At 46.4% G+C, this 19,454-nt stretch overlaps 1 protein-coding gene across 6 annotated transcripts in view; it reads left to right on the plus strand.

The window, feature by feature from the left end:
- LOC135907732 (soluble guanylate cyclase 88E-like) overlaps positions 1–19,454 on the plus strand; it is a 281,964-nt gene that overhangs the window by 174,701 nt on the left and 87,809 nt on the right. For 5 of the 6 annotated variants that reach the window (XM_070524767.1, XM_070524760.1, XM_070524763.1 and 2 more), the window contains 4 exons: positions 2,879–3,025; positions 6,610–6,678; positions 7,599–7,745; positions 8,294–8,450. In XM_070524767.1, coding sequence (XP_070380868.1) covers positions 2,879–3,025; positions 6,610–6,678; positions 7,599–7,745; positions 8,294–8,450 — 520 coding nt within the window. The remainder of the gene's footprint in view (positions 1–2,878; positions 3,026–6,609; positions 6,679–7,598; positions 7,746–8,293; positions 8,451–19,454) is intronic. The other variant, XM_070524753.1, reaches the window with a different exon arrangement.

Below are 19,454 nucleotides of genomic sequence, written 5' to 3' on the forward strand. Positions count from 1 at the left end.
CCATTATTAGCTTCGAGTACACCTCTCCATTGCTCGCCACTTGATGATGAGACTAAGTCGTCACTCCCGTTATTACCGTTATTACCTCTCACGGTCACTGACGTGTTATCTTCCAATCGCCTCACTCACCTCGCCTCGTGTCAACGTTCTGACCCCTACTGCGACAGCATCATCCAACGCCTGTGCGGAACTACATCTGCACCAAATACCAGATTACGTCGACAACTGCGACTATTTAAGCTTGACAACGATGTGCTGTACCGCTACATATACAACTCCGACGGACATAGCTGGGTACCTATTCTTCCACGCTCGATGCGCACACAAGTCCTCGAAGCCTTGCACGACGACCCATCTGCTGGCCATTTGGGATTCCACAAAACATACCACCGCGTTAGGAGCCGTTTCTTTTGACCAGGCATGTCTACCTTTGTGGCCAAGTACGTCGCTTCTTGCGTTCAGTGTCAACGGCGGAAACGACCGACTTCGCCTCCTGCTGGGCTTTTACAGCCCATCCCATGTCCCGAGACACCGTTTGCCATCGTTGGGATAGACCTAGTCGGCCCTCTGCCCATAACGCCAGCGGGTCATCGATGGGTCGTGACAGCTGTTGACCAGCTCACACGTTACGCAGAGACCGCTCCTCTACGCTCTAGTTCAGCCTCCGACGTCGCCACCTTCTTTCTAGATGCCATTGTACTGCGCCATGGTGCCCCTCGTGTACTGTTAAGCGACCGCGGCAAGACTTTCATGTCAACAATGCTCGCAGAAGTACTCGGAGCTTGTGGCACAGTTCATAAGACGACATCCGCATATCACCCACAAACAAATGGCTTAACCGAGCGATTTCATCGCACACTAATAGATATGATATCGATGTATATCGGGCCAAACCACGACAATTGGGACAAACTTTTACCTTTCGTGACTTTTGCTCACAACACCGCTATCCAACGAACTACGGGATACTCGCCTTTCTACCTAGTTTTCGGCCGTTCACCGACATTCACCATCGACGCCGCTTTCTTCAATGCTCCAACTAACACCTCAGACAGTACGCCCGAACAGTTCGTTTCGAGACTCGAGGAATGCCGTCAACGTGCTCGTTTCAACACAGAAGTCAGTCAGCTAGATCGCAAGCAACGTTACGACATCTCTCGTCGCGACGTCTCCTTTCGTCCCGGAGAGGAAGTGCTTCTTTGGACACCCATTCGTACACCCGGTTTGTGCGAGAAGTTTGAATCCCGCTTTCTTGGACCCTACATTATTAACGAACAAACATCCCCCGTGAACTATCGCGTTACTCCCGTAGACGTTTCTTCCGACCATCGTTGTCGTGGTTCGGAGATCGTTCACGTTTCGCGCCTAAAACGCTTCGTTCGGCGTTCCCCTCCTGGCTAAGTCGCGGCCTGGCTGGCCGCTTGCGCGCGCGGGGAAATTAGTGTGAGCATTATTCATACGCTTCATATTCTCACCTGTACATACTCATCATCACCGTTTTGGGGCCTGGTGGTGGGGCTCTGTCTCGGGAGAATAAAGAAGAGACTGGCTGCCTAAACCTCGTCTCACAATATATATATATATATATATATATATATATATATATATATATATATATATATATATATATATATATATATATATATATATAATCTTTTTTTATCCCTCGACTAAATTATAAGGGGAGGCCGAGCTGCAAAGTGAGCCCCCCACGAACGAAATTTCTGGCTACACCACTGCTGTGAATGTACGAGAAGAAGGGAAAGAGAGGGGCTCGAGTGGTTTGTCTCCCGCCAGCAACATGTCATCTTTTCGTAACGTTTCATTTTTTCCCTGGTTATATTCAATATTTCAATTTCAACTACAGCTAATTATTCGTATGCTTGCCTTAGCTTCATTGCCTGTTCTCTATATGTACTCCTGATTAACAAAAAATGGCTTATTGGCTATGGTGCTGCGCTGCTAAACACGAGGTCACGGGATCAAAGCCCCGCCGTGGCTGCCGCATGTTGATGGGGGCGAAATCCAAGAACGCCCGTGTCCCGTTCATTGGGGGCAAGTTAAGAATCCTCAGATGCTCAAAATTAATCTGGAGTCCCCCATTAGGGCTTACTTCATAGTCAAATGGTGGTTTTGGCAGGTAAAACTCCAGGATTCAATTCCAGAGTGGACACGGGCATTCTTTCCCACTAAAACCACTTTACGTCCAGTTCGCTTGGAATTGCCCTTGATGCCCCTTAAAGGTCACATTTACGACGATCTTGAACGCAGAACCCAGCTATGCAGCAAGGGCGATACGAGGTTAGAAGAAATGCATCTAGACTGGCACTGAAAGTCTTTATTGCTGCTGTCATTGTTCTAAAGTTATCGAAGAAACATTTAGACAACTTCAACCCAGGCGCCCGAAGCAACTACGGAAGATATTTAAGATAGTCATTTTCGTGGCGTGGCCTAAGGATGTGCTCACGAGAGCTGAAACTTGTAATCGCTAGCTTTGTATAATAATAATAATAATAATAATAATAATAATAATAATAATAATAATAATAATAATAATAATAATAATAATAATAATAATAATAATTAGAAATGCGCTGGCATTGTGGATTTCGGTTAAGCCCCTTTAATTATCTATACAGCAGAAGCTGATCGGTAGCTTTTAGCTGTGGATTGCCTCGTCACTCCTGCAGTTAATATTTCGGCACTGACGAGTAAGCTCTTACTATATATAGGAACATGAGACGAAGACCAGGCACCTAGCCGTAAAAGTACCCGGATCCGTTTTAGTGATGCTGCTGTTTCGTTTCATTGAGTGATCCACGTGTGTCGTCTCCATGATTGTTTTGTTACTAAAATGAGCGTAATGCGGCGAGTGCAGCAAGAGAGCAAGAGCCGGACACTGGAGGAGAACCTGGTGCGGCTGGACGCATGGCGCCAGAGGGGCGACGAGTTGCTGTACTCGATGATACCAAAGTCTGTGGCCGACAGGCTCCGCCGCGGGGCCCATCCCGTCGACACGTGCGAGGTACGTGCGTGCACAGCAAACCGTGGCTCCATATTTTGAGACTGTGTGCCGATTCTCGTACCCCAACTAGACCCAGAGGCGTCATCTAGAGATGCCGTTCTCTCTGCTCCAATTGTCGCCAACATTTTTCCTGGTTATTTCCTGGTTTTAAGACGCCTGTTAAGTTGCGAAGGTTAGTTTTTAAGGCTCTATATATACTATAGGCCAGTCTGTGCTCAGATATGGTATTTCAGTTCTTGGTTCCTGCTCACAAACGAAAGTAGATCGAGTGGATAAGCTATTGCACAGGAAAGCTGCGAGCGTACTGTATGGTACCGCTTATGATTGTTCAGACAACGACGTAAGAAGTATTATTGCAGGTGTTGAGTCCTTTTCGGATCTGTTTGTATAAGCGATACTTCTTCGTAATATTTTCTCGAATCGCCACAACATAATAAAGAGTAAACCTAAAACTCTAAGAAAAACATACTTTTATCAGTTACCGCGTATATATAGGAGCTATGGTAAAAAGTGTCGAGAATATTACGTTCCTTTTTATTTTAACCAGTTGCCGAAAGAAATAATTCAACAGCATTCCCAAAAAGAAGGCAAACAACAAATTAAAGCATGGTTACTTCATCCTCAAGGTACTTGACAGGTAAACTTGATGTGTACGTAAGTTTTTTTTAAACAGTTCCTATCATTATTTGCACTATTGTCTTGTAAACAAAAAGATTGTGATCTTTTATATATATGTATTTCTTCACCTTTGCCCAAAGAAATAGCCGGAAATTTGATTTTTTTAATATGTTCTTTTTTTCTGACGCTACTAACACAGTAAAATATTCATGTTCAGTGTTCTCTTGAAGCTTTTGTGATATGTAGCATATACGTCGTACTTCTTTTGCTAGCAGCGAGCTAGCACCTCATGCCTGCTGTGACCCGCCCACGAGCGACTTGCGCTTATGCGGGCACGATATGTGTAATAAGTTGTCAGCTGCTGAAACAAAGATGTATGTATGTATGTATGTATGTATGTATGTATGTATGTATGTATGTATGTATGTATGTATGTATGTATGTATGTATGTATGTATGTATGTATGTATGTATGTATGTATGTATGTATGTATGTATGTATGTATGTATGTATGTATGTATGTATGTATTGTAGACAGCCTACGAAGAACGCTTCGAGCCCAAGTTATGGAACGTTTTAGGCATAGAGCTTCATGCAACAATTACCAGAGGGAACTCTGCTAATTGTTGCCACCATGCTCTTCTTATTTAGCCTAATGTACTACCTATCTTGTTGAGAAAAACATTCGCTGACGATTACGATACTCCCTTACGCGAAATTTGAGCGCAACTCTGCACTTGTTTTAATTTCGCGATATATTGAGGCACCGCACCGATGACCGCACCCACTGGCAGAGCCGCGACGCGCGGCGCTATATATAGACCGGCCATACAGTTGCCGCTTCCCGGCAACTGCAGCTTATGCAGCCATAACCTTAACTAGGAAACACTTGCGGCGAAGGCTATATGTGCGCGAAGGCGAGCTTTCTGGTTCTTGTTTTGTTGCTCCGCGCGGCCGGTGCCGCCGCTTCCGAGCATGCGTGGTTGTGAGGGTTATCTGGTGAGGCTTCAAGGTGGCTTCCTGCGCTTTTCTCCTCATGCTTCCGCTGCAAGCACCTCCTCCGCCTCGCTCCTCGCGCTCGCTGTGCTCTCGCCGTCTTTCATCCGCCGCTGCGCTCCGCGTTCACTCTTTCCTCGTTCGCGCGGCTAGGCCTGTTTCACGTGCAAGCGACGGAGCGGCGGTGGTCGCGGCGCGCAAACGCAGCTTCGTTTCACATGCGTCGTTTTGGCGCGACGCGTGCCGCTGTGATGCACAGTGTCGCTTGCGGAAAGCGCCCGTGAGCCGCGGGTTTCAGCGGTCTTCAAAAGCCGCGCCTTGCTCCATATTTTCATGTTTTGGCGTGCTTGAGCTGCGGGTTCGATCGGTGTATTAAGTTGGTCTTAACTTTCGTGCTTATAAACCTTGCAAAAAATGAGAACACTGTGTATGGAACGGTGGATACAATTTTTTTTTATTCCCGATTACGTATCTTTTAGCTCTTTATAGGCGACAGCTTAAGTCTTGTTTAGTAGACGCATACAGAATTAGCCACATGGAAGCAAATGAGGGAGTTGGTTCGTATTTCCGCGATCTAGGCTTGCGGCAGGTGCCCGTCTGCCAACGGCTCTTGTTTTCGAATACCGCAAAGCCTTCGGGTGCCATCTCGACCACCCGGATGCAAGAGGCCCATGGATGGCTTTCAAAGAAGCTCGCGTTCCTTTTCGCCTGTAGGCATTCGAGTACAAAGGCGGCAGCACTTGTAGACCTCGGGGTACGTCACCTTTTAGCTGAAGACACATGACCAAACAAAACTACGAACACGCTAGCTCGGAGTTGCAAGGAAGGGAAAAAAAAGCACCTACACGCGCTGCGAACAAAACGTATGGACTGTCGTTTCATCGTGTCTGTCTGGGGCCATATGTGGTCATCATCAGGAGAAAAGAAGAGGCAAGAAGAAAAGAGCACGTGGGGACAATTTGGCTCCAAGGAATGGAACTCGGAAAGGACAGATGGAAACAAGCGGCAATTCTGAAGCACCAACGAACATGGCCGATTCGAGCGACGCCGACATTTACTTCATAGAAGTATGCGTCACTTGCGACGACGAGTACCTTCGGCTTCAGTCCATAATTTCTTCCCAAAGAACCCTCCTCTTTATTGCGAAAATCTTTCGTTTTAGCATCCCAAACAAGTGGACGCTGCACAACTTGAGAGATGAACAGCTCGCTGAAAACCGCGCGAGACATTGCAAACTGGCAGCGGACGTCGTCTGCTAGAACCGTCTGCTCGAGCGGTCGAGTTCCCCGGTTCCTCGCAACGTCACTGCTCAAGGCACTCCGCCATTGGTTGTCGCTCTCGCTGCTCGCGAATATTTCCAAATATTGCGATCGCGATCGCAGCCGCGCGCCGCTCGGGAAACTGCTATTAGTAAAGGAGGCTTGCTCACGCGACGGGTGCCGCTCCGTTTCTGGCCCAAAATCGCTTGCGTGTGAAACAGGTTTTACGCCGAGGGAAGACGAGGCTCGCCGACGCTCAACGCCGAAACGGGCGCCTAAGAGCTGCGCTCTAAAACACACACACGCACGCACACAAGGAATTCCCAGTACCAAATTTTCTTAACCACTACTGTGAACTGTGGTTTTGTACGCCTCCGTCTCTGAGACTTAACGCCGCCTTTCGTCGACAATAATAATTAAAAAAAAAGAACTGGAAAGAAAGGAGGAATATTATTGCAATATTTTGACCCCTTCTGTATACTATGCTAAGAAGAAAACAGCATAGCTTGCTAAAAAATCTGAACGATAACATGACTACGCTTTCTTGTGCGCAAGCCATGTTTCAGCTAGACTTTCGTGGTTCACACATATAGGTCTTGCAGTGCGAGAGCAAACGTTTGTCAACTCCGCCATTGAACCACTCCGTTTTTCTTTACGTCATGTTCCCTGGCTTGTTTTTTTTTTATACAGTGCCCTCTATCTATTCGTAGGTATGCACCCTGGATAAATCAGTTGGAAGTGCCGCCAATGTCTTCGACATTGTGTTTTCATCTTTTTACGTGAGTCCCCTTTGCGGCAAATGTTTATAGTGTCCTTGTGTATGGTGTCCCTCCCACACGTACTTAGTGCTTACTCTCTCCCTTACTTCCTCTTTCTATTCCCCTTTCCCCCACACCCAGTGTAGGGTAGCAAACCGGATGCTGTTGTGGTTGACCTCCCTGCCTTTCCTACCCTTGTTTTCTCTCTCTCTCTCTCTGTCTTTCAGCAAACATAACCAGGCCATAAAGCAGTTCTCTTGAAGCGATCTTTACGCGCTGCGATGGTTCTGTCCGCTTGAGTAACATACTCGGACGCTTTTGAATGCGTTTCTCTTTTCGTTTCGTGTCCGTGAAGGTTAATGACTGAAGGAGGCCGTGTTCGCGGGACGTTCTTCGTCCTACACGGCTCACAACTTTTCGTCAATTACTGATGACGTCTGGCAAAAGCAATGCGTTTTAGATAGTGTCCCTAAATCGCTCCATCTCTCGCACTCCATCTTTAGCGCGCTCATTACTGCAGGCAAACTATAAGGAAGTGCAGGTCGCTTTTGGCTTTTAAAATAACTCTGGATGATTCCTTCCTTCTTGCATGACGAATAAAGGGCAGCAAAACCTTCGAGGCAATGTCTGCTATTATCGACATGAGTTCTTCATTTCATTTGTTTGGTGCCGCAGTGCCCATAGCAAGGCGAGCATTGGAGGCTCTGAGTAAGGAACTACGCGTCGCTAATACGCGAGTGAAAATTATTGATTAAACTTCTAAATCCAAAACATTGTCGCGAGAGATCTCGCGTGTTCATTCTGTCTTCGACCAGGCACAGCTTCTCGACTAACTAGTATTCACCTGAACACGGCATCATTTATTCGCGCCTCTTTGCAGCGGCATGACACATACGCTTTAAGGCATAGTGCATTTTGCCCTTGTGCCTACCACTACACAGACGTTCGACAGCGTGACGGTGCTGTTCAGCGAGCTGGTCAACTTTCCTATGGCGTGCCGGCACCTGAGTCCCATGCAAGTCGTCAGCTGGGTGAACGCAACATTTTCTCTCTTCGACTTGATCACGGATCGCTACCACGTCTTCAAGGTGCGTCTGCCTTGAATGCCAAAGAAGGTGCAAAGTAAAGGATGGTAGTAACGGTGAAAATCATTGCAAAAAAGAGATTACAACGTTTCGTACGCGTTCAATAAGAGGGCCTGCATTCGTCAAGGACTTGACAAAGACAATTTCGCTGCACGAAGAAAGACAATTTCGCTGCCTTTGTTATCCTTTTGTTCTCACCACTAAAAAAATGCAGCATAGCATTTCTCTAAGTTCTTAGCACTGTAAATGATCAAACTGAGTGCCCAGAGTCGTCCTCTATCACTACTGACCTGACGATGTGCTTCTAATTGCCTAAAATATCTATGGGATACTAGATAATTAATGCGGACTTATACCCAGCCGTTAAAAAATAATCAGTGGGTCAACATTCGGCATTTCCACGTGGTCTACCACCGAACTTCTGACTAGCACGAAAAATGCTGCTTAGCTTCTTTACGTAGTCGATAAGCGGCGAAGTCACAATGACGTGACAGTTAGACCATAAGAACGTGCTGTGCGGCCTGCTTAGAGCTATCGCCGATCGTTCACAGGTGGAAACTGTTGGCCAAGTTTACATGCTCGTGAGCGGTGCGCCTGAACGACGAGAAGACCATGCCGAACAGGTCTGCGCAGCGGCGCTGGAGATGCTGTTCTCGTTCCAGGGAAAGCGACAACCCTTTGACGAGCAAGGCACCTTCCTGAGGCTTGGTAAGACGCACGCGCCTCTTTTTTTGTGCGCCTTAGCCCGGAGCCAATGAGAGAAGGCTGGAATGCGCAACAAGAACGACAACAGCAAAACAAATCAGTTAGAAACCACACAGGTGCAATAAAATATCTGTTTTTCATTAAAGGAAACAAGCAAAAAATATTTAGGACTATTTGATTTCTCAACCAAAACATGTTACCGCAGAAGCTGCGGCCGCTGAGCGCCATAGGAACAATGAATGTAGTCAAAAAAGAAAAGAAAATCAGATAATTGTCTCCTAATGGCCAGCATTCTTTGACTCGGCTCGTACTTTTCTTTCCCTATGTTTAGCCTAGTTTGTACTCTTCTTTCCCTGTTGGCCCACCCCTAATTTAGCTGACTCACCCCAAATTTCAAGTTGGCCCACCCCCGAATTTAGGTTGACCCACCCCGTATCACCTCCAAATTTAGGATGGCCCGCCCCAAATTTAGGTTGACTCACCCCAAATTTCAAGTTGGCCCAGCTCCAAATTTAGGTTGACTCACCCCCATATCACCCCCAAATTTAGAATGGCCCACCCTCAAATTTATGTTGACTCACTCGAAAATTCACGTTGGTCCACCCCAATCCCATGTATTTTCTATGGAGCCCTATGTATTCCTTTGGGAAAGATATCACGCATCTTGCGTTATAGACAGGATTTTGCCCAATTTTGCTTCCAAAATTGCCCGGATATTCGCCAAAGAATGCTACGGATTAAAAATTGTACACAAACCATCGACGATGACTGTCGATGTAAGCGAATATCCGAACGCCTCTAGAAACCTATCCGCTTTATTGAACGTAGGATGCGCTTGAAGGCGTAGATTTGTCGCAGTGAGGACATTTCTTAGTGTTCGTTGTTTCATTGCGAAATGCTGCAGACAACGGGACCATATTCACGTAAATGCCCTTAAGTAGCACTGTTCGTAAGAGCTGCAGATCCCAGCCAGTCGTGCTGTTGCACATATTTTTGCGAAACTTAACACTTATGAATGAAACTTATGAACACTTATGAATGAAAAGCTTTGTCAAGTCAGCCCCAGAATTGTTAACCAGCACACCTATGGCGGTAGAATCGGTGTCTATACTGGTAAACCAATTCGTCATATGCGCGCTGTCTCGGGCGGCGTGGAAGGCGACTGGCATCGTGCCGTCGGAGCCCTCGCCGCAGGAGTAGTGGGCGGCAGGGTAAGAGGACCGCTGTCCTTCCCGAGCTCTTCAGCGCAGCATGGCCCCAAACCTCTCGCGCGACAGCGTCTCAACGAGCTCGTTGGCGTTCGTCGATGAATGCGCCCAGCGAGTCGGCGGCGCGAGAGGAGCTGCCCTTAGCGGAAAAACTCCGATATGCGAAAACTGGAGAAACTTATTCGCTTTAAAATGGAACAATGAGCCAAGTAAATCAATTCATTTATATTCAAGAAATCGTGCGTTTGAAGGCGCATATTTGTGGCGGTGACGATATTATCAAGGCTTGGGAGTGTTTGTTTCGTTGCATAATAGAGCCGGCGGCCGGCACGGCTGTAGTGGTAGTACAGATACCTATACGCATGCAGGGGGGGGGGGGGCGATTCAATACACAGGGTGTTCGGGGTAACTTTGACACTTGTAGTTGAGAGACGAAAAGAGGCCGCAACTTCAGCAAAAATGGAATTTATTGGGCACTTGGAAAAAGGACATAAAGCTGTCTGATGGCAAAGGGAAACCACTCAAAGAAGCCACCCTCAGCATCCACAACTGCCTTAAGGTGGCTGCGGAATCTGTCACACGCGACCTTCACGGTGTCCCGAGAGAGAGACGCACCTTGTCGATCAGCTGGGTCTTTCCGCTACTGCCATTTCTGTTGGATATCTGCCCACTCGCGCCCCACGCATAATAATTAATATGATTGCAATAAGGACAGTTAGATTGCCAGATGTTGGGACTGGTAGAATCGTAAAAATTATCGGACAACCACTTCCGAGTTTTCCATGTGGTATGGTAGGAAGTCTCTTGCTGCCACACGTAGGATCGTCCGGCAGCCACTTTTTCCCCCTAAGGCTTCACAGCACTACAGCAGCTCCACATAATCATTCGAATCGAGCCTGAGTCCCTGTGGAAAGACGTGTGGGCCATCTCATTACCCTCACTGAAGACACATCCAAACAGTATCATTCTTTGGGAAAATATGGTTTTCGTGATACACACACAGACATATAGCATCATATTCGACCATGGCTTCACAGTCTTTATTACACCTCTGAACTTCATGCTGTATTGCTTGAACGATGTTTAATGTGCACTTTACAGCTATCTTGACTGCGAAATTAACCGCCCGGCACAAGTCATAATTATTCGCGTAACTCTTTCATAATATTTCGCTGGATTCCTTGCGTTCATTGCAGTTCTGTTTGATTTGACGGGTTTATTATCAGAAGCAAAAAATAATAATTATATGTAAATTAAAGCAACATAGTGGCCATACACATATATATCTAATATGCCAACTGTGAAATTTACTCCGAACACCCGGAATGTGTGCTGTCCTGCGTTGAGCCATGTCGAACTTCGACTCCGTTTCCGTAACACGGAAGTCTGCGGGAGACCTCGAAAAATAAATGCCCTCCTCTGGTTAAAAAAACAAGAAAAAAAAACGAGCTAGAACATGATAAAAAGAGGTGAAAACGAAGATGGGCCTACATTTTGTGGCTACATGTCACAGACAGCAAACAGGTAAAGCTTTACAAGGAGCTGTCATGCCATGACCTCTATGAACTGGGTATGCAGATAGACAGCGACAATAACCATGAGAATGGCCCAACGACGACTATAGCATGACGTGACGTTTGACGTCCCAGAGGGCCCTCTCTCTCGGGGATAAGCTTATTCAGAAATGTGACCTGTTATCCCGCTGCAGTGCCCTGCACCACCAGGCGCTTCAATATCGTAAAATGTTGCCTCGCTCCTTGTCTCCTTGGCCTAGTGGAAGCGCGAACCATGGTCCCCCTTAATGTAGTTATTAGACAGTTTAGACCCACGTACGCAGCGCGCGAGGTCGTGCGCACATTGCGAAGCGCGCGCTCACGAATCGGCAATAGTTGGTCGGACGCAAAATGTTGAGAGCGGGATTGCTGGCTAGCACGCGCAGGAGCCGGTAGTGTGCTACTAACCGCCGCCATATGCCAACTCCTGAAACTGCTGTGTAGCCAATATCAGCCGCCACGAAGTCAAACCATTTGTCTGATATTTGTGCTTGTGGATTCAGACGTTCTTGTGGCTATGTATATTAGGCTTTATATGCCTCCATTGTCGTAAATTTACCCGCCGTGGTTGCTCAGTGGCTATGGGATTGGGCTGCTGAGCACGAGGTCGCGGGATCGAATCCCGGCCACGGCGGCCGCATTTTGATGGGGGCGAAATGCGAAAACACCCGTGTGCTTAGATTTAGGTGCACGTTAAAGAACCTCAGGTGATCAAAATTTCCGGAGTCCTCCACTACGGCGTGCCTCATAATCAGAAAGTGGTTTTGGCACGTAAAACCCCAAATATTATTATTGTCGTAAATTTCAGAGCAATTCTTCAGAGCAACTCTTCGAAGTGCAGAAGACGCTGCGAACACGCACAATCACTACTAATTGTACCGATTGAGCTTGTCGAGGTGGCCAAATCGAAACGCTCCAAGCCTCTCAAGGCATTGGCATGCCCGCGATAATTTCATAAGGTCGTTTCACGTCCCTTGCCGATGCATGCGTCCGTGGCTTAACGGTTTCAATATCAGGCCTTTGTGCTACAGGTCCTGTGATCGAGTCCTGCCGTCGGACAATTTTGACAATGTTTATTTAATTATGTATTACGCAGTACATTGTTGAAAGGGACGAGTTTACAAAGACGCAAAGCCGATTGAAGCCAGACAGACGAAGTTTAGGCAAATCCATGTGCTTGCCATAATTCCCATGCTGGCACAACCGTTGCAGCTCCCGCAGACGATAGCGCCAGAGTTCCCTATGGTAATTATTGTGTGAAACTCTTTGGCAAGAGCCATATCGAAAACTGTGCTCTCGTGGACGCGCGAGCACGTCCCGCAGCGCCCGCAGCGGACGCTACGCAGCTCTTGAAAAGCTGTGGGCGCACGCAAGAAACCGTGCGGGCTCCTCGATACTGCGCGTGCGCACTTTCGCCTCCGTGGGCTTCCTGCGTACGCACAGCTGTTGCGGATGCCAAACGAAAACTATCTGTTGTTTTTCTTTAACTGCATTTATTTTTTATTCATTTCCCCAATTATACTGGTGTATACTTAAAACGAGTCTTCTACGCAGTCTGTGGTGCCGTTTACATCGCGTTGTATGATGATCTGGCCTGAGGTAATTATTTTCATCATAAGTATCCTTTTCTCTCGTAATTGCATGTATTTTTTTCCAACGCCTTCTGTAAACTGTAGGCAGTAACGTTTAGGTTAGGTCCTGTAGCGGTCTGGCCTAACACAATTGCTGTATTTTTCGTCTAATCAAGCAGTGCTTGTGCGAGCTACGGTTTGTAAACATGCGTTCCAGCATATTGTGGTGCGCTGGAGCACTTCGCAAAATCACTGAATTACCAGGCTGAAATGGGAAAGACTGCAGCTTGTTATACGCTAGGAGACACCTCTTTCCTCGGGGCGATTTTTTTGTCCGAGATACTGCAAGGACTGGCCTGCTAGATTATTTAAATTGCCTAGCAGCATTTTGTGCTGAAGAATGTAATTAGTGAGTAGCTGGCTGAAGATTAAAAGTGAAGTAAACAGTGAGAGAATAAATTTTATAAACTGACTTCTTTAAAAATAAAGTTGTGTTCTATAAGCAAACGAAGTTACATCATGTGGAGGAACGTTTGAAATCCAGGCTCGCAAGTATTAATCTTTCTTGGTCGGGATGAATTTTGTCAAGAATAAAACAGTGGCAGTGACCACAATAATTAAAACACTTGACAGCTCGGCTCCCGCGGCACCGTGTTCGAAGAGATAAAATGTGCTCCCTGCTCGTTTAAACGAGCACGTGACGCAGGGACAGGCTAAGACTGCGGCTGTGCTTGCCACTGAAATTATTACTGCTAAATCTCTTGGTAACGTCTATTAAACCCTGAGAGAATTAAGGACGAGTAAGAAAGCAGAAGACAGAGACACTATACCGTTGGCAGCTACTGCTTGTGTTGTATGCAGAGGCGAGGCTTTCGTTGTAGGTAACTGACCATATAACATTTCAAGTATTTCCATTTTTCGAAAAATGATAATCCTGTCAAAATTATCGAGCATTACGACAGGCGGTGGTCGTCGCTTTCAGTGATCAACCATAGGAACCTTCTTTTTTACTACATTCTTATATCGTCTTAGATAAATATGAGTTGATCTCAAGTCGTGACGTCCTTGGATGATGTTGAAGTACGATGTGATCAGAGAAGTTAATCGAATATAACTCTATCTCAGCGTGACAAGCCTCCGTCGCGGCAAGAAAATAAAGGAGCGTCAAGAGCTTTCCTATCTGCGGTGATGCTAGAAGAGAGCGCCGTGGTGTCGGTGGCATAACTGCTGACGCGTTGAGCCTCTCTGATGGTCTGTGTTGCCTGAGAATCGCTGGCTCAGGCATGAAGACGATTAAAATCAAGTGCCTATCAAACCGAGCTCTCGTAGTAATAGGAGAAGAAATATAGCTGTTACAACCGCTTTAGGCAAAGCACGCACGTGAAAAGCCACTTCAGTGCAAATCGTCAAACTGTGTCTTTCCATACAAACAACTAAATGATGTAGTTTATGACGTTCTATCTCATCACGTCATTAATGTAGCGCTGAAACACAAATTAGCTAAGCCCCGGACGCAGTCAAAAACAGCGAGGCAATGCGCAGCAACTCCTCGAGATAATAGTGCAATGAAATTAAAGAAGAACGCTTCTGGGGTATAGAGAAATAGGGATCAATACTTTGTTTAAAATCAGTCGGTGGAGGCCCTCAATCCGGAGCTTTGCTGGGGCAATTGCTCGGCGTGGCTATGATGAACTTTACCAGGTACTCTTGTGCCGGAAAGGAGGTTGCCTGTCAGCTAGGCATCCGGTGATGTAGAAATAGGGAAAAAGGAGGAACAGGGGCAAGCCTTAGTAAGTTATATTTACCGAGGGGTTGCCCTTCCTCCCGCACGCCCACTTTTGAAAGTGTGCACTGCAAGCTGGATACTTGCAAATAAAAAAAATGCAGCTGTGACGAAATTTTCATTCAGAACAGCGGCCACGTAAGTAACTTCACTGGAGTTGTCTAAGTATGCGTAAGCATTGTGCCACTTGCTCATTTTTACGCAGACCCTAGTGTCATTATCAATCTTATCAAACTTCATCCGACCAGTATAAACCCTTATCCATCCTCCTCGGACTAGATCCCTCCCTTATCAGGTCTGCGCTCAGCAAGGACAGCCGTCCTCTACTGCTCCCTCCCCCCCCCCCTGGTGTGACAGCTCCTGTAGCGAAACTTTCTTTCCTTCTCTCGCTCGTTCGTTCAACACTAATGCCACCTTAAACATCCGCATTGCGACAAATATACGCCTCCAAGCGCCCATCGTTGTTTTATTAAACCGAATAGCTTTATAGAAGCGTTCGGCTATTCGCTTACATTGCAATCATCGTCGATGGTTTCTGCACAATTAATTAATTGAGGGCGCAAATTTCGATAAAAATAATTGTGTTTTAAAACACCCGATTCAGTTGTTTTTAGTGTGCTATGTCTCACGTAATTATTTTTCCGCGTTATAAAGAAAACGCGTGAAATATGGAAATAGCCGGCATGATTACGCTTCCGCGCGCCTCGACAACAGTGGTCCCAGGCGCTACTCGGAAGAATTAACTCTGCGCAATGTCTGGCTCCACGTGAATTGGGCGAGGCATCGGTATTGGCGTTGGTCATGGGTATTGGCCTTGACTCCACGTGAAGTGCGAAACCAATGTAGGACGCTGCGGCACTGTAGGACGGTACGTGTAGGACGCTGTAGGGCAAGCGCCTTTTGTTATCAATGTGATCAGTCGGTTTTGCGAGACGGATAACAGTTATGACGTAGAAATGGGAAGAAGGAATAGCTGCGAAGCCGTGACACTTGCTGTTGGTGCTCCTTGAGTACCATAATCTAGGTGGTGCACCGTCTCTTCGGGTATGCGACAGGCAACGCAGTTGCGTTCAATCGGCTTATTTGAAGGCGCTGATTTATGGATGCGGGTGGGAGCGCAGTCACGTGGTATTTTTCATACCATCGTGAGGTTTCTTTACCAGTCGGAAAAAATTAGTACGCAATTAGTATGTCGCTGAAGATAGCATAGTTAAATGTCATTTGGGGGTGCCTACAAATGACTCATTGACACGTTGATAATTCCGACAGTACGTCTCGAGTTAGATAATTACTTGCATTTGCCGAATTAAATCTCAATAACGAAAGAATTACTGGCAGCTACTCCACTGTACTGGAAACAATGTGCACTAGGATTTCTTCGAGTAACGCAACTGTTCTTTCTGTAATTCTTGGTGCGTGATAGTTGGGGAAAACTATAATTTATTCAATAACCGAAATGACGCCAAGCCAGATTCACTCGATAATCAGAATCAACAGCAGTCATGCGCAGCAGCGCTTACACTCGGGCTCACAGAAAGAGAAACAAAGAGAGAGAGAGAGAGAGGCTGCTGCAGTTTCGCCGGAAAGGCGAAGCGGTATTAATGATAGCCAAGTACGAGACATTTTCACAAAGGTAGATTACACCCCCGAAAGGACTCAGGCTGTGAAATTGAACGATCTCCTACTAGGTCTTGTATATACTGAAAACGCCGTCGCTTCAGCGCTCAATTCTTCGAAGTCACACCAAGTGTTTCTTCAAGTGTTATATATATATATATATATATATATATATATATATATATATATATATATATATATATATATATATATATATATATATACACGGTGCTCGGAAAACTGGTCGGGACCCCACCTCTCTCGGAAAAAGGAAAACTCTCCGGCTATGGGGTCCCAGCTATTATGCCCCAAGATTTAAATATATTCAAATCTCAAGTAGCTGGACAGAATCGAGGTAATGTTGGTTGCCGTCGATTCCAGATACTAAGATTATTTTTTACATTCCGCCTAATTACATAATTAGTCTTAATGAATCAACTTCTCAAATATTATTAGATGATTAGATGAAAAGTGGCAATGAGAACATTTTAGAGCAACATGAAAACCCCCCGATACGCCTTTCTGTTGCTGAATGCGTGCTACATAAAAGTGTTTTTTCCGATTATGAAAAAAGCCCGCTAATACACACAAAATTTCAGCGTGACTGGCCACTCGAGGCACTTTGCGTGTATAATTGTGTGATGATCTATGTGATGATCCATCTCTGGCCATTTTTCTCAAGATTTTCTGCTCTTTTTTTAGGCGTGGACAGTCTTTTGAGGATGCAGCGTGCGAGCCTTGACAATTTGGGAACTTGAGCTCTGTTGCACGGCAAGTGTCGGTGTCGTGTTGTTCGGAATATCGTGGCCATATCGTTGTATTTCGGCAGACAGCACTCACTTGTCCAATTCTTTGACACCTTCTGCACTGAAGGGGTTTTGATACGAAAGGTCGTACCACATGCCGAAAGCGGTCCATCTTTACATGTGATGGTAGGCAGTTACCTCTAAACACGAGCCTTACACAGGTCGACTTGCCAATTCGCCGAGCTTGCAGTAAGGCAACACTATCTATCGCAGGTTTGATTAAAATTGTCAGGTCGCTGTCGCCAATCAATGTGTCAATATTATAAACAACACCATGCAGCCGTGGTTTCGTTGTCCTGCGGAATGAGATAGTGGACATTGATGTTGCCCAGGAACTTTACTGCCATCAAAGCATTGATTGCGCTTTGGTTGTGGACATCAATAGCCAGGACGTTCTTTCGAGTATTAATTCTGATATCCTTGATTTCTCCTGCGGCAAGAGCCTCCAGAGAAACGGAAATCGCTTGTCGATTAATGCGCTTGAGGTTGTCGGCAGGTGTGTCCGGCACAAAAAGAATTGTGTGCGCCGATGACCTTCGCTGTGGCATGACTGTAGACTTACTTGACGAAGACCGTCCGCTGATGTTTCTTCTCTTGGCCTTCCGGTGTACTCTTTCAAAGCCTTCGTCATCTCAGGTGTCATCGTTTAAGCAGGAGTACAGCGCAGTGTCCTCGCTGTCAGCTTGGCTTGGAGGGCAATTTCTCTTCCTCGGGCCGGTACCTGCCGAAGCAGTCACGTCGCGTCGGCATTCTGCCGACTCCACTTCCGTTGCCGTGGCAATGGAAGCGGAGTCTCCCAGTAAAACACGGGAAAAAGCCGATAATACGGCAGCGCAAAGGAACGGTGGTCTCTACGAGAATCACTTCGTCTTCTTCGTCTTTTTATCTAATTGACGGACAAGAGGTGATTAGAACGCCGCAGTGGCAAAAGTTTCGGTAGGGCCGAGCTAGAGAAATGAGAGTAGATAACTGGAAGAGGGGGGATGTTGCCGACGTCTGCGATTGGCCCGCTTCCCCTTGTTTAGCTTGTGGTACGCGGGTCGCAAATTGCCGCTCTGTGCAACGGAAGGTAAAAAATGCCACTAAGACAGATCCTCAGCGAAGAAGAGTTGGCAAAACAATGTTGTAAGCGTGCTGAAAGGACTTGACAACGTTATACCGCCATGCGAAAGTTGTTGCGCCATACGCAAATAAATTCATGGTCCCTGGCAGCTCCGAGTAGCCAGTGTCCGAATGATTCGCAGACAGACATACATTTCTTTCAGAATTGGGCAGTCTCAGACTATTCCGAAACAAACTCAGTTTGTTCGGCATAATAATGCACCTTTAGTGAGTGCACGTCACTATGGCATGGCGAGTTTTCGCAATTTTGCGACGTCACGTGACAGACAAGGGAAGTCAGTGCCACCCGGAAACTTTTGACGAATAGCGGAGGGTTAATGGCAAGAAAGGCGTAGAATCGGAAATAATAATTTTACTTTTGTTTGGTCAAATCGTGCATAATTAGTGTGTACACGTCATATTAGATGGGGAGTTCTCGTGGTTTCCGGGAAGTCGCGTGACAGACGGCCGGGGTGCGGGTGGCACGAAAAATGTTTGAGCAGTCATGAAGGGCTGATTGCATAAACGGAAAAGAAACTGTTGGGAATAGCTTCACGTTTTGGCGCCACGTGATTGCAAGCATTCTCAAGCGGTGGTCCCCTGTGAAGGTAGCGGAGCACTAATGAGGCAAACAAGCGGCAGCGAGAAGATTATTTGATTGGAATGACGCTCGTGCAGGCGGGTGACAGCAAGCCACCACGAAAATAGCGGTGATAGTGGGTTCCGTTATTTGACAACAATGTATACTGCCAACTGATTGCGTGTTATGCCTGAGTAACGTGTGCATGAACTGCCCTGAACAAACGTAATCCTTTAAGTAGTTCTGCTATAACATTGATCATCATCGTCATCATTTACTTAGCCCTAAAGGTGCCTACACTGTAAACAGGTTTGACCCTTTTAGGGAGTTTTGGCCTCGTTGCATAACTCAAGCCCTTAAGGGAGGACAAGATCCTCCCTTCGAACGGAGTTTTTTTTCACCTCCTTGTGTTTGGTGGTTTTATGGGGAATTATGGGAGTTTTTGAATTCTCCTTTAAACATCAACCCCTGAGCGGTTGCAGGAGTCTTTATGGGGAACGTTGGGAGTTTTTCATTCCTCTTTTGGACACCAGCACTATGGAACTTTTTATGAGGAGCTTTGGGAGCTTTTACAAGTTGACATGGGTATTTTATTTTGCTGCTTATGGGAATTTATAGGAGAAACGATGGGAGTCCTTACGTACATTTTCGGAAACGTTTGGCTTCTTAAGGGAGTGTTGAAGGAGACCTTTGGGAAATTATTTTGCCTCCTTGTAGGAGTGCTTAGGTGTAAACATGGGAGCAACTGTTCCCATATTTTGGGAGCTTTGCTTAAGGGAGCAATTATG

This window comes from Dermacentor albipictus, chromosome 1, assembly GCF_038994185.2.
Source record: "Dermacentor albipictus isolate Rhodes 1998 colony chromosome 1, USDA_Dalb.pri_finalv2, whole genome shotgun sequence".
Lineage (NCBI taxonomy): Eukaryota > Metazoa > Arthropoda > Arachnida > Ixodida > Ixodidae > Dermacentor > Dermacentor albipictus.